The sequence below is a fragment of the Staurois parvus genome, unplaced genomic scaffold, assembly GCF_062004578.1.
Source record: "Staurois parvus isolate SC_StPar_1 unplaced genomic scaffold, SC_StPar_1.0 ptg000425l, whole genome shotgun sequence".
Taxonomy (NCBI): Eukaryota; Metazoa; Chordata; class Amphibia; order Anura; family Ranidae; genus Staurois; species Staurois parvus.
In genome coordinates this window covers 977,769-1,002,753 of record NW_028318221.1, presented here as the reverse complement: position 1 = coordinate 1,002,753, position 24,985 = coordinate 977,769, and the positions used below count along the sequence as shown (strand labels likewise).

At 40.5% G+C, this 24,985-nt stretch overlaps 1 protein-coding gene across 4 annotated transcripts in view; it reads left to right on the top strand.

The window, feature by feature from the left end:
* The window catches only part of NFIC (nuclear factor I C), a 160,506-nt gene that overhangs the window by 102,022 nt on the left and 33,499 nt on the right, over nt 1-24,985 (top strand). For all 4 annotated transcript variants that reach the window (XM_089687412.1, XM_089687411.1, XM_089687409.1 and 1 more), the window contains exon 6: nt 13,814-13,938. In XM_089687412.1, coding sequence (XP_089543538.1) covers nt 13,814-13,938 — 125 coding nt within the window. The remainder of the gene's footprint in view (nt 1-13,813; nt 13,939-24,985) is intronic.

Genomic DNA, 24,985 nt, shown 5'->3' with positions numbered 1-24,985 from the left:
ATTTGAATACATTGAAAACGCTTTGCATGCATTTCTGATGATGTAAAAAGGCTCTGGACAGCATGTGGATATAGAATAGTTAAAAAACGCTTCTAAACGCAAACACTTATAAATGCGGTTAACAGCGTTTACAAGCGTTTGACGTTTGAAACGCTGGTAAAATCTACTCAAAATGTCCGAAATAGTACATTTCTTGCTGTTTTTCAGGGCATTCTGGGCATTTTGGAAGGTCTCCTGAGGTTATCTTAAAAAAACGCTTCTAAACCCAAATGCTCATAAATGCAGTTAACCGCATTTACAAGTGTTTACAAGCGTTTGACATTTGAAACGCTGGTAAAATCTATTCAAAATGTCTGAAATAGTAAATTTCTTGCTGTTTTTCAGGACATTCTGGGCATTTTGGAAGGTCTCCTGAGGTTATCTTAAAAAAACGCTTCTAAATGCAAATGTTCATAAACGCGCATAAACACGGTATGCAAACGTGGCTAAATGGACGATTTTTAACCTACATTTTCCAGCAGTCAGTTTCCATCATTCAGAAGAGTTTTCCAAACGTCCCGTGTACATGAACCCTAAGACTTGCCCTGCACTGCATGTATTTACTTTGAAACACTGACGTAGTTTTGTAATGTAAACCCACAACAGGAAGCTGGGACTTACTGTTTCCAGCTCCTAACTTCATAAACTTAGTAAGTTCTGTGGCAATGATGTCACAAGATTCTTCTGTACCTTCTTTTGTAAAGAAATAGCTAGTACAATTCAGACTGTAAAGAAATAGCTTATCTCAAAGTCTGAAAAAAAGCTGACTTAAACCATTTCATTTCAGTAAAGATGTGTTAATATAATAAGTTGTGTAAGCTGTTAAATATGGCTGTTGTTGCTGTTCTTATTTTTTTTTTTTTTTAGTTTTCTTTTTCTTTTTGTAAGGAAAAGTTAAAATGTATATGGAAATTGTGTTTGTTTCGAATAAAAATGATCTGATTAAAAAAAAATACAGTATATGGCAGTTTTTATTATCACTTAAATGAGATCAGATCTTTTTTAACCGCTTACCGCCCGCCCACAGTACTTTTACTGCAGCAGGGTGGACCTGCTGCGCAAAATCATGTGTATATATATATCTGATTTTGCATTTCCGGGTAGGGGGCGCGCGACCGCCCTACCTACGTCGCCAATCCGGTGATTACCCACCAGCATGCGGTGATTACCGGCAAACACCGACAGGTAGGAGGGCTGCATTGTTTACAATGCAGCCCTCCTCTCTGTCAGTTTGAGCACACTGATTGGGATGGTTGAGCACAGCCATTCCAATCAGTGTGCTTACAGTGAAGCACACCCCGCCACCCCCTAGTAAAACACTCCCTTCACACAGTTTACCCTTTGATTGCCTCCAAATGGTAATCCCTTCCTCCCCAGTCCCATTAGTACAGTATCAGTGCTTTTTTTTTTAGCACAGTGACACCAAGTCAGTCCCCCCCAGTGTCAGAATGCCCGCCGCAGTCCCACTATAAGTCACTGATTGCCGCCATAAGTCTCTGATTGCCGCCATTATTAGTATAAAAAAAAATTCCAGTATCTGTTTGTAAACACTATAACTTTCACATAAACCAATAAATTTACACGTATTGGGATTTTTTGTAGCAAAGACATTTCGCAGAATACATTTTGGCCGAAATTTTTGATGAAATTTGATTTTTAAATTTTTTTACTGGACATGTTTTGTAGCAAAAAGTCCAAAATATTGTTTTTTTTCTCAAAATTGCTGGTCTTTTTTTATAGCGCAAAACATAAGAAATGCACAGGCGATCAAATACCACCGAAAGAAAGCTCAATTCGGGGGAAAAAAAGGACGTAAAATGTCATTTGGGTGCAGCATTGCATGACCGTGCAATTGTCAGTTAAAGTAACGCAGCGCCATAATGCAACCTGCTTCTGTAACCGCTTCCTGACCGCCCTATAGCAGAAATACAGGGTGGCACGGGTGCACAAAATCACTTATACATACGTGATTCGCGCTCCCGTGGTTTTCACGCCCCTACCAGATAGCGTCAGATTGCCTGTCAGTACACCAGTAGTGACATTTAACCCCTTGATTGCCAGGAGCACGCTCATACACAATAAACCTCCATTGCTAGTATAGTGTCTGAACAGATCAATATCTTTTAATACCTCTCAGCACTATACCAGCGTTCACATTAGTATAGTGTCCCCAAAAACACAGCGTTAGCGGGATCAGCCCCAGCACCTGCGTTTAGCCCCTACACTTACCCCCCCCTTCTCCCCCAGCAAGTGCAGTATCAGGTCACTGTCACTTACATACATTGCACACAAAACCACAGTGTTCACAGAATCAGCACCCATACTTCCCCCATTCACTGCCCAATCTGGAATTCAGGTGGAAACAGCAAATTTAACTACTCCCCGTGATTTTTTGGAGCTGTTTTTCACAGGAGATCTGTATGCATTGATTGTGGATCAAAGCAATTTATATGCACAACAATTTATCTCCGCCAACCCAAATTCAAACCTTGCCAGACCATTGGCATGAAAACCCATTACGGTTTCCAAATTTAAATTTTTTTTGGGCCTAACCCTCAACATGGGCATTACTAAAAAAAAATGAATTGCGGTTGTATTGGTCCACAGACCCAATTCATCATATGCCCGTGTTCTCTGCTGCCATGGCCAGGCATAGATATGAGAGTATAATGTGTTTTATGCATTTCAACGACAATACACTCTGTTGTCCTTGGGGTGACCCTGAATATGACCGGCTCCACAAAGTTCGGCAGCTCGTAAATCACCTTAATCAAAAATTTGCAGATGTCTATACTCTCCAGCAAAAAATCTGTGTTGATGAGTCCCTCATTAATTTTTCTGGCTGCCTTCCATTCAAACAATTTCCCCCCAGCAAGCATGCCAGATATGGGGTCATGATGTATAAGACCTGTGAGAGGGCAACAGGCTATACATAAGTTTCGGATTTACGAAGGAGACGTGGAGCCCCCCGGAAGACCAGACTACATGGGGAGTAGTGGCAAGATAGTTTGGGACTTGGTGTCATCCTTTTTCTATATGGGGTACCACTTATACGTGGACAATTTTTATTCAAGTGTGCCACTATTTAGACATTTCTACAATCCTGGAATTGGCGCATGTGGCCCCGTGCGACCTAATGTGTGCCCACAATTAGAAGTTTACAGCTGCAGGCACAGTGTAAAAATAATTGAAAAAATCTAAATAACAAAAACAAAGCACCCTCGCCCCCCTGCGCGTTTGCACCTGTGTGCGCGAATGTTGACCTTGTGCCGGTATGTAAACACCATGCATGTGAGGTATCGCCGTGAACGTCAGATCAAGTGCAAAAATTATAGCACTAGACCTCCTCTGTAAATCTAAAATGGTAGCTTGTAAAGGCTTTTAAAGTGTTGCTTATGGATATTAAAAATGTATGCAGAGGCGCATGTGCGGTCGGCTCCCAAGATGGCCGCTTAGCAAACTCTCTCCTAGGCAAGCTCCGTGAACGAGCGACTTAAGAACTCCATGAGTGGGACACCGGCATCAAGCTACACACCAGATCCTAGATTAGCACATCCGCTCTACGATGGTGACCCAGGTGAGACCTCTCCTCCTCTATCACCTACCACACATAACCCTGCAAAATCAAGACCCAGGATTGAAGGCCCTAATGATACCCCAGTACTAAACCCTGAGGTAAATTATACTCCTACACTACTATTGCCGTCCACCATTGAGGAATTCCCAGCTTCTGATCAACCATTATCAGAACTAGCTATTTAAAACATGCTTCTCTCTCTGACAGTCTTTACACAGCAACATTACAAATGTGATCACTCCTTTAGCACACACTATTACCAACCACTCTAACCGCCTACAACATGTAGAACGCAAAATGGCTGACATGTTTAAGGCTCATAACACTGTCGTGGACGCTCACACAGATCACGAAAACAAAATTCTAGAACTACAAAACAAAATTGCAGATCTAGAAGATCGTTCCAAAAGAAACAACATAAAATTACGTGGCATCCCGGAATCAATCAATCCTGAAGCATTAATTCCCTATTTACAACAACTAATGAAAAATCTAATTCCCTCATTGGGCCCACTACAAGCAGCACTTGACAGAGCGCACAGAATTCCAAAACCCACCTTCCTGCCAGGGTCTATCCCCAGAGACGTGTTGGTAAGAGTCCACTTCTACCACATCAAAGAAAAACTAATGATGGCAGCAAGAAACGCATCAACCTTCCCGCCCTCTCATGCGAGTGTCAAATTATATGCCAACTTATCCAAAGCAACACTTCTTAACAGGAAAAAGCTACTCCCTAGCACGAAGGCCTTACAGAACCACGATATCAGATACCAATTGGGTTTCCCAATGGATCATCTCAGAGTTGAATATACTACCTACTAATGATCACAGGGAATTCTCCCAATGCCCTCACCAAATGGAGGGTGACTGGACATAAAATATAAACGCCAAACAAGTTCCCCCGACCACAATTCTGCCACATACGCTAACACAAGCCTTGGTTTACTTCTTTTACTGTACCAAGCCTAGATCAGATGTCTCTTGATGATGAATACTCGTCATCTTGTTTGATACGTCGCCCTCTACTAGCAGTAGTCTTAATGATTACACATTTTCCCTGCATTTTCTGCAGGATTTTTTTACAAAAAGTTATCCCCCAAGTTTTTACCTCCCTCTATAAGATAACTCAACATTTTTGGCAAACTACCAAGTACTACCTAACTATGAAGAACTTCCTGTCCTATAGCGATTACCACTGACCTACCAGATCCAAATCACCAAAACTCCAAACAACACAATCGTCCTATCTCATAAGTCTGATAACATGCAAAATGTAGCCACAACAAACCACCCAAAACTCCTTCAGCAATCTCTCATACCTACAACATGTTTAAGGTAATATCACTCAATGTCAGAGGACTTAATTCACCCTAGAAAAGATCCTCCTTGACTAAAGAAATCCACGCCCCCCATGCAGATATCATCTTAATCCAAGAAACTCACTTCGCCTCATCCAAAACTCCTACTTTCTCAATCAACAATTTCACTACGAGATACATGGCTCCACACCACAAAAAAAAACAACGGTGTCTTAACGGCTGTCAAGGACTCCCTCAACTTTCACTTCACATCCCAATATGTGGACCCCCAGGGTCACTTCCACATCCTAATATGCCTCATTAATGACGTACCTTATACACTCATTAATGTTTACGGGACGAATTCCAGCCAGATTGCCTTTTTCAACCACCTAATCACCAAAATTAACCATCTTAGAAAAGGTCACCTAATTATAGGAGGAGGCTTCAATATAGTTGGCAATATACAACTCAACTCATCCTCTGGCAAGAGACCACTGAATCATTATCTAAACCAGTTTCTACACTCCAATGACCTTTACGACATCTGGAGATGCCAACATGGATCAGAAAGGGACTACGCCTACTTTTCCCCATCACAACGCTCCTACTCCAGAATAGACTTTTTCCTCAAGGACAAATGGACACTACAAAATATCTCTTCATTTACAATCGAGACTATCACGTGGTCAGACCATGCTCCAATTTCTATCTCTGTCGGTTCATCTCCCAAAGGAGGCAGCAGATAGAAGTGGTCTTAACCTCTATGAAAACCAAAGAAGATCTAAACAAATCTAACCCAACTCAAACTACCACTAGCTCATTACTAGCCGACATAGAGAAACTCATATCTCTCCTATTATACCAATATGACAATAATTTAAAAAACAAAAAGCTAAATTTTACTCATTAAGCAACAAAGCAAGCTCCCAACTAGCCAGATCAGTTAAACAACAACGCCTCAAAACCAAAATTCAAACAATTAGATCTCCAAAATCCAATTCCCCTGTTTCAAACCCACTTGACATAGCAAATGCATTTGCGGACTATTATCAGTCCCTCTACAACCTCAAAAATTATGAATCAACCCCACAACCGTCCCCCACAGCAATACAAACCTTACACTCAATCAATATCCCAACCCTCTTCCTCACCGAACTAAAGAGTATCTCAGAACCTTTTCATTCATCAGAAATTGAATCGACAATCCATACTTTACCCCATAACAAATCTCCGGGGAGTGACGGATACACAAACGAATATTATAAGGAATTTGCCAAAATTCCAAAACCAAGTAAAGACCCTCAATTACACCCTGTTCCAAATTATTATGCAAATTCTATCTCTAAGTGTCACAAAGATTAAATATTTTGTTTTTCAGTTTAACTCATGGATGGTATTGTGTCTCAGGGCTCTTTTGATCACTGGAAACAATCTCGGACACCTGTGATAATAAGATTGGCAGGTGAGCCCAATTTAAGGAAAAACTACTAAAGGGTGTTCCACATTATTAAGCAGAGCACCATTTTCAAGCAATATGGGGAAGAAAAAGGATCTCTCTGCTGCCGAAAAGAGTGAAATAGTTCAATGCCTTGGACGAGGTATGAAAACATTAGATATTTCACGAAAACTTAAGCGTGATCATTTTAAGAGATTTGTGGCTTATTCAGAGCACAGATGGGTTTGTGCAGATAAAGGCACATTGAGGAAGGTTTCTGCCAGATCCATGCATCGGATCAAGAGAGCAGCTGCTAAAATACCATTACATAGCAGCAAACAGATATTTGAAGCTGCTGGTGCCTCTGGAGTCCCACGGACATCAAGGTGTAGAGTCCTCCAGAGTCTTGCAACTGTGCATAAACCTTCTATTTGGCCACCACTAACCAATGCTCACAAACAGAAATGGCTGCATTGGGCATAAAAATACATGAAGACTAATTTTCAAACAGTCCTGCAAGGCGGTGGTGGAGTCAAGTTTTGGGCCGGAATCATGGGAACAGAGCTGGTCGGCCCCTTTAGGGTCCCGGAAAGTGTAAAGATGACCTCTGCAAAGTATATGGAGTTTATGACTGACCACTTTCTTTCCTGGTACAGAAGGTAGAACTATGCTTTCCGTAATAAAATCATCTTCATGCATGACAATGCACCATCTCATGCTGCAAAGAATACCTCTGCATCAATGGCTGCTATGGGGATAAAAGGAGAGAAAGTCATGGTGTGGCCTCCATCCTCCCCTGACCTCAATCCTATTGAGAACCTTTGGAACATCCTCAAGCAAAAGATCTATGAGAGTGGGAGGCAGTTTACATCCAAACAGCAGCTCCGGGAGGCTATTCTGACATCTTGCAAACAAATTCAAGCAGAAACTGTCCAAAATCTCACAAGTTCAATGGATGCAAGACTTGTGAAGCTGCTATCAAATAAGGGGTCCTATGTTAAAATGTAACGTGGCCTGTTAAAATGTTTAAAAAGTTAAAATGTTGTTAAAAGTTTGATTGAAATAGCTTTTGATTTCAGTAAATATGCTGCAAACACAACAAATGACAATTTTCAGTTCTTTACAACCTATAAGGTGTTTTGAAACTTACTGTGCATAATCATTTGGAACAGTGCATTGTAAGTTTTTTATGTTTAAAAAAAATACTATTAGGAGGTTTGTTCAATAAAATTTGAATCGTACTCTTAATAGTTGATAACATGAGAACTATGCGGACTGTTATTTACATAAATTATTTAGGTAAATGAGAAAAATATAATTTGCATAATAATTTGGAACAGGGTGTAGTAAAAATTACAGACCTATATCTCTCATAAATACTGATGTAAAATTATATGCAAAAATACTAGCTTGCAGATTGCTCCCATTTATTCCATCTCTAATTCATCCAGATCAGGTGGGGTTCGTGCCGGGCCACCAGGCACCAGACGCCACGAGACACCTGATATCCCTAATACACAACCTACCAGACCATGGAACGCCTTCTCTGCTCCTATCACTGAACGCAGAGAAGGAGTTTCGACCGCATTCATTGGGGATTTATGCGTGAAGTTCTGCAAAAACTAGGTATTGTGGGGTGGCTACAAACAGCAATTATGTCATTATACTCTTCTCTTCCCCCTCAGCCAGAGTACTCACAGATGGAATTCTATTGAGGCCGTTTGAAATCATGAACGGCACCTGACACGGCTGCCCATTATCGCCAATCATATTTGCCTTACTTATAGAACCCCTTGCCACAAAAATCAGAGAAGATCCACTTTGCTCGGGTATCAAACTTTATGATACGGAACATAAAATTAGTCTCTTCGCTGACGACATTATACTGATGGTCACCAATCCCACCCAATCCTTACATAAAATCAGAGAGATATTGACATTATACTGGGAAATTTCATACTACAAACTCAATGAGAATAAACCTCTAATCCTCAACCTACATACACCAAAAAACACCCAAACACTTCTTTCCAAACAATTCCCATTCATATGGGCCAAACACTCGATCCCATACCTAGGCATTAACATATCCGTCTCAACATCACAGCTCTATGATCTAAACTACAAATCATCCCTACATTCTCTTCCCCAAGAACTTCAATCCTTTCGTACATTCGGACTATCTAAATTAGGACACATAGCCACTCTAAAAATGATCACTTTACCCAAACTACTCTATATATTTAGAACTCTTCCTACAACTGTCCCTATGAAATTTTTTCACACAGCACAAAATCAATTTCCCCAATTCATTTGGGACTCTAAACGACCCAGATGCACTAACAACTTATTGATACAGCCTTACTAAAGAGGAGGAGACAATCTCCCACCCTTACATTACCTAGCCACAATACTGGATCAAATCTACTTCCGGTGGCACCCGACCAGAGAAAAAACATGGACCAACATGGAACTCCCATTACTCTATCCATCCACCCTGCAAACCCTTCTTCTTCTTCTTCACACTACCACCTCTTGACATCCTCCACACACACATCCCTGTATCAAAGCCTCCCTAGAAGCTTGGTCATTCCTCCTCTCTTATACAACCCCAACATCCAAATCAATACAAACACCCATCCATTCTCTTCACTACCCCATTCCTGACATTAATTTAACTAACTGGGGAAAAAGCAGGTATCCATTATATATCCGATTTATACAGGGAACAAGATTTGATCCCATTCCACACCCTCCAAACTAAATTCTCACTACAAACAAGTGAAAAATATAATTTCATCATAATTACACATTGCCTAAACAAAGAATGAATCCCTTGTAAGATAACAGTACTACTACAACTATCCCTCTTCTTAGACAAACTCAAACACCCAGGCAAAGGAATATCACTATTCTATTGTCTTCTGATAGACAAAAAACTCTCAGCTGAAACCTCATCTAAAAAAAAATGGGAACAACACTGTCAGCACCCTATCACAGATCAGTCGTGGTCCACAGACTTTAAAATGACTTTTATAAAGCCTCCCACTGTGCTTCCCAGTGATAATCATACCTTAAATTGCTGGTCCATTCTGTTTATATAAAATATACCCTGCCTGTTCACCACAATGCTGGAGACAGTGTGGAGAGATAGGTTCCATCTTTCACACAATTTGGGCCTGTAAATCATTAACATCATTTTGCAATATTTTTTTCAGAGTGATCTCCGAAATTATAGGCAACACGATCAAACCTGATCCTGCACTAGCTCTATTCCACATAGGTCTAGACAAATATGCTCCAAGGTCACGCACAATCATCACACACCTTGTATATGCAACAAAAAACAATATTACCAAATTATGGAAATCAACAGTAATACCACCCCTTTCCAGAGTAATTCAAGATCTGAACACCCAATGCAAAATGGAGAAAAAATTCTCACTAAACCACTTCTCCAACTCCAAATTCTGCAAATCTTGGGCCTCATGGTTAAATAATCCTAGATGTAACATACAAGTTTGATGTTTTAAGCTGATGTTCCATTGACTGGCATGTTTATATGTTACCCCTCACCTTCATGTTTTCTTCCCCTACCTAGCCCTCCCCCCCATTTTTCATAGATTCTCAACGTACAGGACTTAAGAACCACATCTGAACCGATTATAGGGTCCAATATTTGACTAAAATACTCAATTACAAACTGTTTAATGCCTTATACTGTATGACTGTACAACTGTGAACCTGGTTTTACATCTTTTGTTATATATTGCAAAAACCAATAAAAACAAGTTGAATATAAAAATGTATGCAGTTTTGCCATTGCACGGGGCATGCGCAGTTTTAAAGCATGTCATGTTTGGTATCCATTTACTCGGCATACCATCTTCTTTTATACTTTACCAAATAATTGGCCAGTATATTGTGTTTTTGTGCATTAAAAGTAAAAAAAGTGTATTTTAAAAAAAAATTGGGTTTGAAAAATCGCTGCACGAGTACTATGTGACATAGAAAATTGCAGCATCCACCATTTTATTCAGTAGGGTGTTTGCTTTAAAAAAATATATAATGTTTGGGGGTTCAAAGCAATTTCCTAGCAAAAAATTCAGATTGTTTTCATGGGAACAAAAAGTGTCAGAAAAGGCTTGGTCGTCAGGTGGCTAGAAGAGTGAATGATGTGTGGCATAAACTTCTAATGCTGGGCATAAAATGCCCCCACCCCCCAAAATGACCCCCTTTTGGAAAGTAGATACCCCAATCTATTTTCTGAGACCCACTTTGAGTCATTAGAAGAATTTATTTTTTTACAAGTTTTTAGAAAATGAGAAAAAATATAATTTTTTTTACACAAAATTGACTCTTGAATGATTTATTGCTCACACATGCCATGGGTATATGTGGAATTACTCCCCAAAATACATTCTGCTACTTCTCCTGCGTATGGGGGTACCACATGTGAGAGACGTTTTGGCAGTCTAGCCAAGTACAGGACCCCAAAATCCAATAAGCACCTTCAGGCCTTTAAAGGGCTTTATTTCCTCATTACACTTCCTGACTACCTATCATAGTTTCGGAGGCCCTGAAATGCCAGGATAGCACCAAACCCCCCCAAATGACCCCTTTTTGGAAAGTAGACACCCCAAGGAATTTGATAAGAAGCATTGTGAGTATTTTTCAGATCTCGTTTGTTGCCACAAGTTTTTGGAAAATGAAGAAAGAAAACAACAACATATTTTTCTTTTCTTTTTGTTTTATTTCAAAACCTCGTGAAAAAAATGAGATCTGCAAAATACTCACCATACCTCTAAATTCCTTGGGGTGTCTACTTTCCAAAAAGGGGTAATTTGGGGGGGGGGGGGGTGGTGCTATCCTGGCATTTTAGGACCTCTGAAATTGTGATGGGTAGTGAGGAAGTGAAATGAGGAAGTTACGCACCTTCAGGCTTTAAAAGTGGTCATTGGATTTCAGGCTCCTGTATGTAGCTAGGCTCCCAAAAAGTCTCACATGTGGTATCCCCATACTTGGTATAAGTAGCAGAATGTATTTTGGGGTGTAATTCCACATATACCCATGGCTTGTGTGAGAAATATTCAATTTAAATGACAACTTTGTGTAAAAAAAAAAATGTGTTTGTCATATTCCAAAAACTTGTGGAAAAAATAAATCTTCCATGGACTCAATATGCCTCTAAGCAGATAGCTTAGGGTGTCTACTTTCCGAAAAGAGGTAATTTGGGGTTGTTTGTACTGTCCTGGTATTTTAGCACCTCTTGAAATGTGATGGGCAGTCAGAAACTAAAAGTTGTGTTAATTCCATTATCTATACCATAGTTTGCAGAGGCTATAACTTTCACAAAGCAATCAATATACACTTATTGGGATTTTTAACCAAAAACATGTAACAGAATACATTTTGGTCTAAATTTATGTCGAAATTTGAGTTTTTTGGATATTTTTTATGACAAAAAAAGTTTTTTATTCAAAACTTTTTGTTTATAGCGCCAAAAATAAAAAGCGCACAGGTGATCAAATACCACCGAAAGAAAGCTCTATTTGTGTGAAAAAAAGGACGTACATTTCATTTATGTACCATATTGCATGACCACGCAGTTCTCAGTTAAACTAGTGCAGCAATGTATAGCAAAAAAATGGTGTAAATTGCAATATCTATACCATAGTTTGTAGACGCTATAACTTTCACTCAAAGCAATCAATATACACTTATTGGGATTTTTTAAATCAAAAACACAAAAAATACATTTTTGACTAACTTTGAGTTTACTATATACAGTGCGAAAATAAAAAGCGCACAGGTGATCAAATACCACCGAAAGGATGTAAATTTTGTTTGGGTAAAGCATTGCATGACCACTTATCAGATGAAATAGTGCAGCGCCGAATAGCAAAAAGATGCCTGGTCATTAACCAATTCAATACCGGGCAATTTTACACCTTCCTGCCCAGGCCAGTTTTCAGGTTTCAGCGCTCTCACACTTTGAATGACAGTTGCGTGGTCATACAACATTGTACCCAAACTAAAATGTTATCATTTTCTTCACACAACTAGAGCTTTCTTTTGGTGGTATTTAATCACCGCTGGGGTTTTTATTTTTTGCTAAATTAACAAACAAATCCCAAAAATGTTGAAAAAAACACACGTTTTTTTTTGTTTCTGTTATAAAAGTTTGCAAATAAATAATTGTTCTTCATAAATTTCGGCCAAGATGTATTCTGCTACATGTCTTTGGTGAAAATAACCCATATTAGGATGTATTTTTTAGTTTGTAGGAAAGTTATAGAGTTCACAAACTATGGTATAGATCTGAATATTGATCAATCCTGAAGTACTGACAGCCAATCTAATTTCTTGAGGTCCAAGAATGTCAGAACAGTACAGATATCCCCCAAATGACCCTTTTTTGCAAAGTAGACAGTCCGACGTACTTCATAAGAGGCATGGCGAGTTTTTTGAAGCTGTATATTTTTTGTCATAATTTTTCGAAAAATGAAAAAATAAAAAAATTAGTAATTTTTTTTTTACATATTGTCACCAGTGCAGTACAGCGTCATCATATAACTGGCATGGCGGTGATCAGGGACACTGACTGGTGACAGTATGAAAAAAAAAATATATTTTTTTTATTATTTTTTATTAATTTTTTTTTCTTTTTTTTAAGATTTTTTTTTTCATATTTCACTATGACCAAAGTATTACAATGTTACCATAGTAACATTGTACTACTTTGGGGAAGTGATCAGTATTTTTTTTTTTTTTTACACAATTTGCTTATAGCAAAGAATTACTTTGCTATAAGCAAGCATTTACCTGAATGACATAGATTCATTCAGGGCTTTTTTTTTTTTTTTTTTTGTGCTTAGCTGTGATTTGGCCACAGCTAATCACATGACATGTGCATGTGATTAGCTGTGACCATTCACAGCTAGACACTAGTATACAATGGATGGCATGAATGAAGCCATCCATTGTATACAACTGCCATGTGACCTGCTGTGATTGGTCACAGCAGGTCACATGATACCGGCAACGGGGCCGATACTCAGATCTGTCATCGGCCGTGTCCGAGGTACACGGCCGGTGACAGATTGCGCCGCTGCGCAGCTCTGCAGGAGCGCGATCTGCGCATGTGCGGGAGGATGCCATATGGCGTCCACCCGGAACGCTGATGACATTTGCCGGTCGCCATTCGGCCATAGGGCGGGCAGCAAATGGTTAAGGGGGGTAAATCCTCAGGATGGCAAGTGAGCCATTCATACAGAAAATTCCTAAAGGCTCACAAACTGTCACAATTCTGTCAGTGCTATATGTGTAAATGTATGCAAAATAAATACCAGGTTTAATAACATAGTCTCTATATTTTGTTGCACAGTGATTCCTTCCACTCTATTGCAAGACATCCAGCTTACCAATTACTTTAGCCTTTATTAATTCTTCTCTGCACAGGAGTAAAAGACACAAGTCTGGCTCCCTGGAAGATGATGTAGACACAAGTCCTGGGGGAGAGTTCTACACATCTCCATCTTCTCCAACCGGGAGCAGCCGAAACTGGACTGAGGACATGGAAGGCGGTGAGTGTGATACAAAATTGATTAAAGGTACTATACAGTATGACATCTTTTCTATTGTTTCATCAAGTCCAAAGGCAGTGCAGCCCTCTATCAGGAAAATCTAGAGCACGTCATGCTTCCCTCTGCTGACCAGCTTTATGGAGATGCTGATTTCATTTTCCACCAGGACTTGGCACCTGCCCACACTGCCAAAAGTACCAATACCTAATTTAATGATCATGGTATCACTGTGCTTGATTGGCCAGCAAATAGCCTGACCTAAATCCCATATGGGGATTATCATATCTGTGGGGTATTATCAAGAGGAAGATGAGAGACACCAGACCCAGCAATGCAGACGAGCTAAAGGCTGCTATCAAAGCAACCTGGGCTTTCATAACACCTCAGCAATGCCACAGGCTGATCGCCTATATGCCACTCCGCATTGGTATAGTAGTTCATGAAAAAGGAGCCCTGACCAAGTACTGAGTGCATACTGTACTGTACATGGACATACTTTTCAGTAAGCCAACACATTTCTCTATTAATAATCCTTTTTTTTTATTGGGTTTATGTAATATTCAAATTTTCTGAGTTACTGAATTTTCGGTTTTCATTAACTTTAAGCCATAATCATCAAAATTAAAAGAAAGAAATGCTTGAAATATATCACTCTGTGTGTAAAGAATCTATATAATATACGAGTTTCACTTTTTGAATTCAATTACTGACATAAACTACCTTTTTGATGATATTCTAATTTATTGAGATGCACCTGTATATATATTAGGTGTATTGATATATATGGTGCACACACAAAGGATGCACACATGGAAGCTGGTGGTGTGTTGCTCCTAAAGCAATGTACTAGTGCTGGGCAAACACTGTTTTTGTAAGAGTTTATTGGATTTTTTACCTAGATGACTTGCACAATAGAATCTCTTTTTTTCTTCTTCATATACCTTATGACGTTTGAGTAGCCAAGGGAGGAAAGACATAATTGCTATACAATATATCAGTGCTTTATATTATACTATTATATTGAAGTGATCAAAGAAAATCTGTGACTTTGTCTCTACTGGGAGAGTGGTATGGTGAAAAAATAAATGCTATTTTGTTATTTATAATTTTTTTGCTTACCTTTCTAAAATACACCAATTCCAGATTTTGTTTGTTTGCCCCGTATTTATACATTTATTCAGTTTACGTATATACTGTACCTCCTTTCTGATATTGATGAGCATCTTATTAGGATTTTTTTTTTTTTCTATTTAGATTGTACGTTGGGAGTGCAGACTACTTTTATATCATTTCCTCTAATGTCTAGTTACCAAGGACCATATTTCTCTTACAATTTGAGCATTTCTGCAATTAGGAGACAGTGGTAAATGCAAGTTACCAAGCAAAATATTTGGGCTGATTTACTATTTAATATCCCTGATATCTTCACTCAGTAAGTTGTGTGGCTAGACACTTTAGTTATTCATTCATGTGAAGAGCAAATTCCAGTTTACTTTTTTCATCTGCACATGTTTGGGTATTCAAAGGATTCAAAGAATTTGCTTTTCACATGATTGGATAATTAAAGTGCACATTCATACAATTTATTGTTCATTCTTTTTGAACCTTGGGTGACATATTATCTATGGAGTGACAAAGATGGATATGGATTGAGAACCCTGGATGCTACAAAGAGAGGAACCAGTCGTGGCTATACTGACAATCAAAAATATAAATTTACCACAAAATATAAAGGCTGGGTAACCTAATAGTGAGCTCAAAGAACACACCGTATAATGGTGTGGGTGTAAACCAAACAATTTTAAATAGCAAAAAGAGTAGTGGCTACACAATGCCAACTACCAAAGTAGGTAATAAACACCCAAGCAATGTAGCTCATATGTAAAATCGCATATTTTCTTAATCCCATATTGGGAAAAAAGAGTAATATCTGTGGATGGTGACACATAGGGGTTTATTTACTAAAGCTGGAGAGTCCAAAATCAGACTCCCTTCTGCATAGAAACCAATCAGCTTCCAGGTTTCATTGACAAAGCTTCATTGAACAAGCTGAGGTTAGAAGCTGATTGGTTTCTATGCAGAAGGGAGTCTGATTTTGGACTCTCCAGCTTTAGTAAATAAACCTCATACAGTCACTGAACACATATTAAAAACAATGAAAAGATAAGCAATCCAGATCGCAACATTAATATATTTCATTGGTAATCACTTAATACTGGTTAGTGATTATAAGCAGCACTGGAATGTTTCATATGAAACTGTATTTGACCATGTAAACCATAGCCCTGTATAATTAGCATAATCACTATACATGTAGAATGATAGAAAAACGCAACAAGTATTGCTAGGCATATATCATGATATATAAATACTTCAGATGCGTGGGAACATCAAAAATAGGATGAAGGTAGAGAAAATAGCCGATTATTGGATGCAAATGAATGAACTGATGGAATTATACAGTGTTGAATGATTCATACTGTCCCATGTTCTTTCAGAGCTTGAATACTGTGTGGTATAAATCATGAAGTATCGTGGAAATATGTATATTGTCCTGTAAGGGTATTCCTCCAGTTAGGCATAGTAGTGAATGTAAAGTACAGCTGAGAGATAGTTGAAAGACTTCAGGTGAGGCGTGGAATAGCATATGATGATGATTTGTAGTACACCACACTCACCACCGTCATATTGGTCAAAAGCCAGGCAGATTCCAGGTAGTAATTTCAGGTAGTTGAACTCTCAATACGCTGTAACTTTGCTGTCATATAGTAGATAGATGACGAATATCCAACACAGTCCCCGTCAGACCTCATATTGTAGATTGCATAGCGTGTAGTGTTCCCGCCGGATCAGAAGGCATGTCAAGTGGCGCAGACTGCTCTCACCAGTCCGTGATTTAAATTCTGAAGAAATCTGCACTGATTGGCGGACGAAACGCGTCAATGTAACGTACTGACGTCATCACATCCGGAAGCAACGTCCCACGTGGTTGATATCACGGAACATGGGACAGTATGAATCATTCAACACTGTATAATTCCATGAGTTAATTCATTTGCATTCAATAATCGGCTATTTTCTCTACCTGCATCCTATTTTTGATGTTCCCATGCATCTGAAGTATTTATATATCATGATATATGCCTAGCAATACTTGTTGCATTTTTCTATCATTCTACATGTATAGTGAAGTATGCGCCGGACGCCTATTCAGGGATGCATAAAGGATGGAGATAAGACCCATAGACCCGGTGCGCTGTTGATAAATCTGCTCAAAGGCGCACTTATGAAATGGAAAGGCGGAAGTACCGCATAGAGAGGTTAGCCAATGCTGCAAATGGAGATAACAGAAAAATTCCATCTGAGGGACATCTTGAGATTTCCGATGGGAGTTCCAGGTGGGGAAGGACCTAGAATTCAAAAAATGTCGTACCTGCAAAAAAACATTGGCCACCCACCAAGAGAACGCCCGTGGTTGATTAAGACCCGGTGGAAAAAGAGGGTTATGAATAATCCGGAACAGAGGCAAAAAGGGTGACATCAGTCCGCCAGAGTAATGTACCGAATTCCACATTTGTAAGCTATGAAGCATAATCGGACTCAACGCTGTCGGGCGCAGAGACGAGGGAAACCATAAAAGCGTCAATGTTGCAATGGGGGCACAATTTGGTAGTTACAAAAAAATACCAGAGAGGAACGTCAGAGGACGCATGCAGCATGGACAGTGGGGCAGTCTGGCTCGCCTGATAATACTTAGTTACATTGGGCACCCCAAGACCTCCCTGCAGCCTCTGGACAAAGAAAGTGGTTGTGGAGACCCTGGCAGCCCAAATAAATCACAGCATCCTAGCCTGAAGCAACCGGAGAAAATGAGGAGGAATCCGCACTGGGAGGGTGCGAAAATAATATAATAATTTAGGCAAAATGGTCATTTTCACAGAATTGATGCACTCTATCCATGACAGGTGTGGAAATTACCAAGAGTGCATGAAAGAGGACGAAGAACGAAGCAAGGGATAGTAGTTCGCAGTGAATAGAGAGGCATAAGAAGGGGTCAAGTGAATGCCCAAATACTCAAGTGAAGAGGAGGCCCATTTATAGGGGAAGTGAGACTGTGGCGAGTGACCAGGTACGAAGCCAAAGTGATGTTGAGAGCAACAGTCTTATCCAGAATAATGCGGAGACCAGATATCAAAGAGAAGCGAGCAAGGACCCGTTCCAGATTTGGGAGCATTTTAAATGGATTGGTAAGGGTCAGTAAGGCATCGTCCACAAAAAGCTTAAGCTTAAATTCATGTCCCGCGTAAGAGACACCTGATATATTACAATCTGCCCGGAGCACCATGGCCAGCGGCTCAAGCGCTAGGAAAAGAGTCCCTGTCTCGTCCCCCTCCAAATAGGAAAGAGATCTGAGAAGTACCCTGCATTTTTGACTGAAGCCAAAAGGGAAGAGTATAAAGCTTGAATCCAGGAAAGGATAGAATCCCCAAAGTCCCAACCGGACAGCACAAACTGTAGGTATTCCTGGGACAGGTAAAGAAAGGCCTTGTAGACATCAAGAGACAACAAGAATCCTGGAATTTTCCACTGTTGCAGGAGATATATAAGATGGATCACTTTACAAACATTATCGCCCGCCTGCCTCCCAGGGACAAATCCTACCTGGTCTCTGTGGACCAGACTACGCAAGTATTTATTGATACGAAGACTGAGAATCTTGCCCAGTATTTTCAGATCCTCATTAAGAAGAGAAATAGGCCAGAAAGCCTGCGGTTCCTGCATGGCTTCCGCTGTCTTAGGAATTATCGAGACATGAGCCCTGAGTGCATTAGGTGAGCGCAGATAGCCCTGTCATAGTTCATTGAAGTAGCCAGCAAGGAAAGGCACCAGTAAGGTTGCAAATTTCTTATAGTACAGACCTGAAAAGCCACCAGGACCCGGGGCTGTGGCGAAATGCAGTTTTAATGACTTGAAGCATTTCCATTTCAGTTAAACCCGCATTAAGGGCTACTTGCACTGCTTCAGATAGTCCTGGGAGCTTCAAATCCTGAAAAAAGATATTGTATATATTTTTTAAGTGTATATGATTGTTTGAGAATGATTCATGGCACAACATAATTGATCGCTTTAGAAGGTACTGCGTGTCACTGTTTATTTATTGAAACATGTATAGGCATATGTGGGCACACAGAAGTAAACAGAAGCTAACACTGTAATGCTTATTGCCTCAGTCCACAAAAACCTTTGCATTGTGCAGCCTGACTCTCCCCTGTTTCACCATGCCCATAGGGTACAAAGAGACCTGCAAACTCCTTCAAAACATTCCCTGTTCATGAACAGATAGAATGTACAGTCTATGACGATTGGGTCAATCCTGAAAGGATTTTCACTCCTCCCAAAATCTTTGCTGTACTCTATCTAGCGGTAAATCCGTTTGCAAAGAAGTGGGATTTTCCTGTGGTTGATCCTGCCATCTCTGCCCTGAACAAACATCTCACTGAACCTTTTGAAGATGTTTCTTCTTTCAAAGATTCTGCAGTCAAAACATTTGAGATACTCCTAAAGACTGACTTTTCTCTTGCAGGCCCAGCCCTGCAATCTGTCCTTGCTGCCATTTCAGTATGTCAAACTGCAGATAACTGGACAAGGACAATGAACAACCACTGTGACTCTGTATTTCAGGATTGTGCTGTTACAAAGCAATTACAGTAACTGCCTTCTGTTCTGCATTTTTGTGTGAATGCCCTATGATATGTCATGGGCCAAATCTCCAGAATGGCTCTAATCATTCAGTTTGCCTTCAGCCTCTCCCCCACTTCCAGAGTATTCACAAAGGTCTTAGCACCTGTCCAGCTAAGCAAGGGATTCCCTATCTTGGCAGATCACTACGCTAGCCCTAATAGTGGGGAAGTCCTTCTTTCCCAATCAGTGGAACGTTATCACTACAGATTCAGGTCTGTCAGCTGGGGAGGCATGCTCCAATCCATAAGAGTCCAAGAAACATGGTCGCTGGGGGAAACCAAGCTCCCCATCAACATCTTGAAGCTCAGAGCAGTCTGGCTGACCCTGCAACACTGGACCCCTTTTCTGAAGGAACACCCAGTCAGGGTGCATTCAGACAAAGACAAAGCTGTGGCCTACATCAACCATCAAGGCAGCACAAGCAATCTGGCTGTCTTGAAGGAGGCAAACTAGATAAATTCATGGACAGAAACTCACTATCCACCAATCTCTGTGGTCCACATCCCTGGAGTGGATAACTAGAAAGCAGATTACCTCAACTGCCATCGCTTGGATCAAGTGAGATGGGCCCTTCATCTAGATGTCTTCAATCTGATATGCCAGAAGAGGGGGATCCTGGATGTAGACATCCTAGGCTAGATTTAACAACACATTAAATATGTTCGTTGCCAGAACCAGGGATCTTCTTGTTCTAGCCTCAGATGCCTTGATGATCCCCTGTTCTTAGTTTGGGCTAATTTTATGCCTTCACTCCGGCATGAATTATGGCTTGTCTGCTAAAGAAAATAAAGCAAGCAAGGAGAACAGTGGTCCTAATTGCACCTAACTGGCCAAGAGAACCTGGTACACAGACAGGGCATTCTCCTCGTTACAAGATCTATACTGTGCAGAAAGAGGAACTTTGAAAGGATGCAGCCCTGTTGCAGCCAATTTCAATAGCACAGACGTTTGTAAAACCGTTGTCATTGTTATTGCAGCAACTGGAGTTGAAGTACAGGTTTTATAAGAGACGGGCGTTTCATTGGAGAATGCTGTATGATCTCACTATTCCCCACAGTGAATCTCAGTGAACACTATCAAAGGCCTTTTCAAAGTCGATAAAAAACTAACTGTCCCGAAGTTTTGCTTTCTGTAGATGCTGAAAAAGCTTTAGATTCAGTTGAGTGGGGTTACCTCTGGGCAATCCTTGGTAAGTTCAGACTGGGTCCTAAATTTATCCTCTGGTTGCAGATGTTGTATTTTAACCCTATGGATTGCATACGCACCAATGGCAAACTGCCTGACTATTCTCTCTACACAGGGAAACAGGACAGGGTTGTCCCCTCTCCGCAGGTTTATTTGCATGGAACCCTTAGAAATCCTTATTATGGAAAATCCCACAGTGAAAGTTAGCGCTGCCTATACACCGAAAATACCCTTCTTTATCTTTAAGACATGTCTGCCATGTTATAATTAGCCTTATGTATCAATTACAGATTTGGATCCTTTTCTGGTATTAAGATCAGTTGGAATAAATCCTCCATTTTTCCCCTCCATATCTCATGGCCCATGATATTACATAACTTCAGTGGGTTGACGACCTCACTTATTTGGGAGTAAGGATTGGGAGTGGCCTTGATACCTACTTTGTGCAAATTTTACAGCCTCCACTTACCCAGCTCACACATACAGTACATCCAGAAAGAATTCACAGCACTTAACTTTTGCTACATTTTATGTTACAGCCTTATTCCAAAATGGATTAAATTCATTTGTTTCCTCAACATTTTACAAACAATACCCTATAATGACAACGTGAAAGAAGTTCGTTTTGAAATTTTTGCAATTTATTAAAAATAAAAAACAAAAAAAACCACATGTACATAAGTATTCACAGCCTTTGCTCAATACTTTGTGGAAGCACCTTTAGCACCAATTACAGCCTCAAGTCGTTTTGAGTATGATGCTTTGCACACCTATTCTTGGGCAATTTCTCCCATTCTTTTTTGCAGTACCTCTCAAGCTCCATCAGGTTGGATGGGGAGCATCGGTGCACAGCCATTTCAGATCTCTCCAGAGATGTTCAATCAGGTTCAAGTCTGGGTTCTGGCTGGGCCACTCCAGGACATTCACAGAGTTGGCCCGTAGCCACTCCTTTGTTATGTGGGCTGTGTGCTTAGGGTTGTTGTCCTGTTGAAAGATGAACCATTGCCGGTCTAAGGTCCAGAGCACTCTGCAACAGGTTTTCATCAAGGATGGCTCTGTACTTTGGTGCATTCATCTTTCCTTAGACCCTGACTAGTCTCCCAGTTCCTGCCACTGAAAAACATCCCCACAGCATGTTGCTGCCACCACTATGCTTCACTGTAGGGATGGTAGTAGCCAGGTGCTGAGCGGTGCCTGGTTTCCTCCAGACATGATGATTGGCATTCAGGCCAAAGAGTTCAATCTTTGTTTCATCAAACCAGAGAGTTTTGTTTCTCATTGTCTGAGAGTCCCTCAGGTGCCTTTTGGCAAACTCCAGGCGGGCTGCCATTTGCCTTTTACTGAGGAATGGCTTCCGTCTGGCCACTCTACCATACAGGCCTGATTGTTGGAGTGCTGCAGAGATGGTTGTTCTTCTGGAAGGTTCTCCTCTCTCCACAGAGAACCTCTGGAACTCCTTCAGAGTGACCATTGGGTGCTTGGTTACCTCCCTGGCTAAGGCCCTTCTCCCTCGATCGCTCATTTTGGCCGGGCGGCACGCTCTAGGAAGATTCCTGGTGGTTCCAAACTTCTTCCATTTACGGATGATAGAGGCCACTTTGCTCATTGGGACCTTCAATGCTTCAGAAATTTTTCTGTACCCTTCCCCAGATCTGTGCCTTGATACAATCCTGTCTCGGAGGTCTACGGACAATTCCTTGGACTTCATGGCTTGGTTTGGGCACTGTAAACTGTGGGACCTTATATAGACAGGTTTATGCCTTTCCTAATCATGTCCAATCAACTGAATTGCCCACAGGTGGACTCCAATCAAGTTGTGGAAACATCTCAAGGATGATCAGTGGGAACAGGATGCACCAGAGCTCAATTTTGAGTGTCATTTCAAAGGCTGTGAATACTTCTGTACATGTGTTTTTTTTTTTTCATTTTTTATTTTTAATAAATTGCAATGATTTCAAAACAAACTTCTTTCATGTTGTCATTATGGGGTATTGTTTATAGAATGTTGAGGAAAAAAATGAATTTAATCCATTTTGGAATAAGGCTGTAACTTAACAAAATGTGGCAAAAGTTAAGCGCCGTGAATACTTTCTGGATGTGTCTCATGGATGTCCCCAGTGGGAAAAATCTCATTAAAATTATTTTTTTTGCCAAAATTCCTTTAATTTTTTTTAGGAACACTCCAGTACCTACCCCTAAATCATTTTTTATTAAACTTTTTTTTGTATGGGCTAGTAGAGTACCCTCCTTAGTCAAAACTACCCTGCAGCTGCCCCTCTCTAGTGGTGGGTTTACATTACCCAATTTTCAGCTTTATTATTGGGTGGCAGTGTTGGTAGCTAAAGGTGGTGGTTCTCTCAGCACAGTCATAACCCAGCGGTGGACTGAAGCTGCTCTAATGGGTTCCTATGCAGCTCTTACTAACCTAGTGTTTATGGGACCATGGGACCACCCCTCTATTACAAGTCTTATGCGTACTACCATCAGAGTCTGGAGCCAGGCCCGGATGATCAATCGAACCGAGTGTAACTTTTCCCCGCATATTCCACTGTGGGATAATCCCTCCCTTCCTCATTTATACTAGGTGCCTGACCCACAACTCTGAGCTACTAGGGCACTGAGGACTTTGAGGGTCAGTTCACACTATAGAAACGCAGTCCAGATGCGTTCCGGATGCATTTCTGCATGTGCTTTTTTGATGCATTTTTGTCGCATTCTAGTGCATTTTTTATGTGTTTATGCGTTCCGGTGCATTTTTGATGCGTTCCAGTTAATATTTTCTCCTCCCTTTTTCTTCAATTTAAATAGGGACATGTGTGTTCTAGTGCATTTTTGGTGCATTCCAGTGCGTTTTTTATGTGTTTTACCGTGTTCCAGTACAGTTCTGTGCAGGAAAAATACAGCCTATTCTACTTTTTTTTCTGCATCTGGAACGCACTGGAACTGCAAACACTGGTGTGAACTATGACATTTACAAACATATAACCTACTATCTGTGCGTTTTGGATGCAGAAAAAAAGCACACTGAAATGCATGTAGTGTGAACTGGCCCTAAAACATGTGATAGCAACGGTGGCCATTATGAGATTTCAAGACCTCAAATCCAAACTGGCAGCCCTCCAGCTGTTGCCAAACTACAAGTCCCATGAGGCATTGCAAGGCTGACAGTTACAAGCATGATTCCCAAAGCCAGAGACATGATGGGACTTGTAGTTTCGCAACAGATGGAGAGCCGGCAGTTTGCCACTCCTGCTATAGAACATCTACTCACCGCCAGTGTAATGAGAACGCTACACTCCTCACTCTATTTAAGACTTTGACTTGTTCATACCCCTAGTTTATAATGCTCTTTCCAGAAATGGCAAGCCGATTTACCTGATCTCACTGAAGAGGGCTGGGGTGACTGTGTTTCTACTTGTGTCACGAATATGATATTAGCAAATGATAGATTTACCCAGTTAGAATTCCTTCACGAAGCTTATTATGCATAACCAACAAATTGCTAGTATTTAACTGTCTTCTACAGGCACCTTCCTACATATGGTATGGTCCTGTACCCTGATCCCACTATATTGGGTCGAGGTTCTTAACGAGATTTGTGAAGCATACTTACAACTGGATCTCTTATTCTTATTATCAGGAGTAATGGAACATATGATTGTAAGCCAATATGTCAAATTGTTTTTATCCTGTGTGACCTTCTATGTAATACATGAAATACTAATGTGTTGGAAACTCCTCACTCCTTCCACCTACTTGGTATGCCAGTATTGATAGAGTATTGCCATTGTATAAATTAGCCTATGAAAGTTGAAGTTGCCCAAAGAAATTTGACAAGGTTTGGTCTGCTTGGATTGATGTACATGGTCACCTGTGTATTATCCTCTTTACATGCCTTAAATGCCCCCCTGCTTTCTTTTCTTCTTCGCTCCTTGACTTTACCCTCTTCTGTCTTTTACCCAGGCCCTGCATACCCCCTCCCCCCTTCTTCTTCTGCATTCCTTTTCTTTCTTCTTCTACTTCTTTGTCTCTTTGTATGCTCTTCACATTTCACCCATGCTGAGTTGCAGTTGTCTTTTTTTTTACTTTATATACAGTACACCTACATGAATGTTGCTGA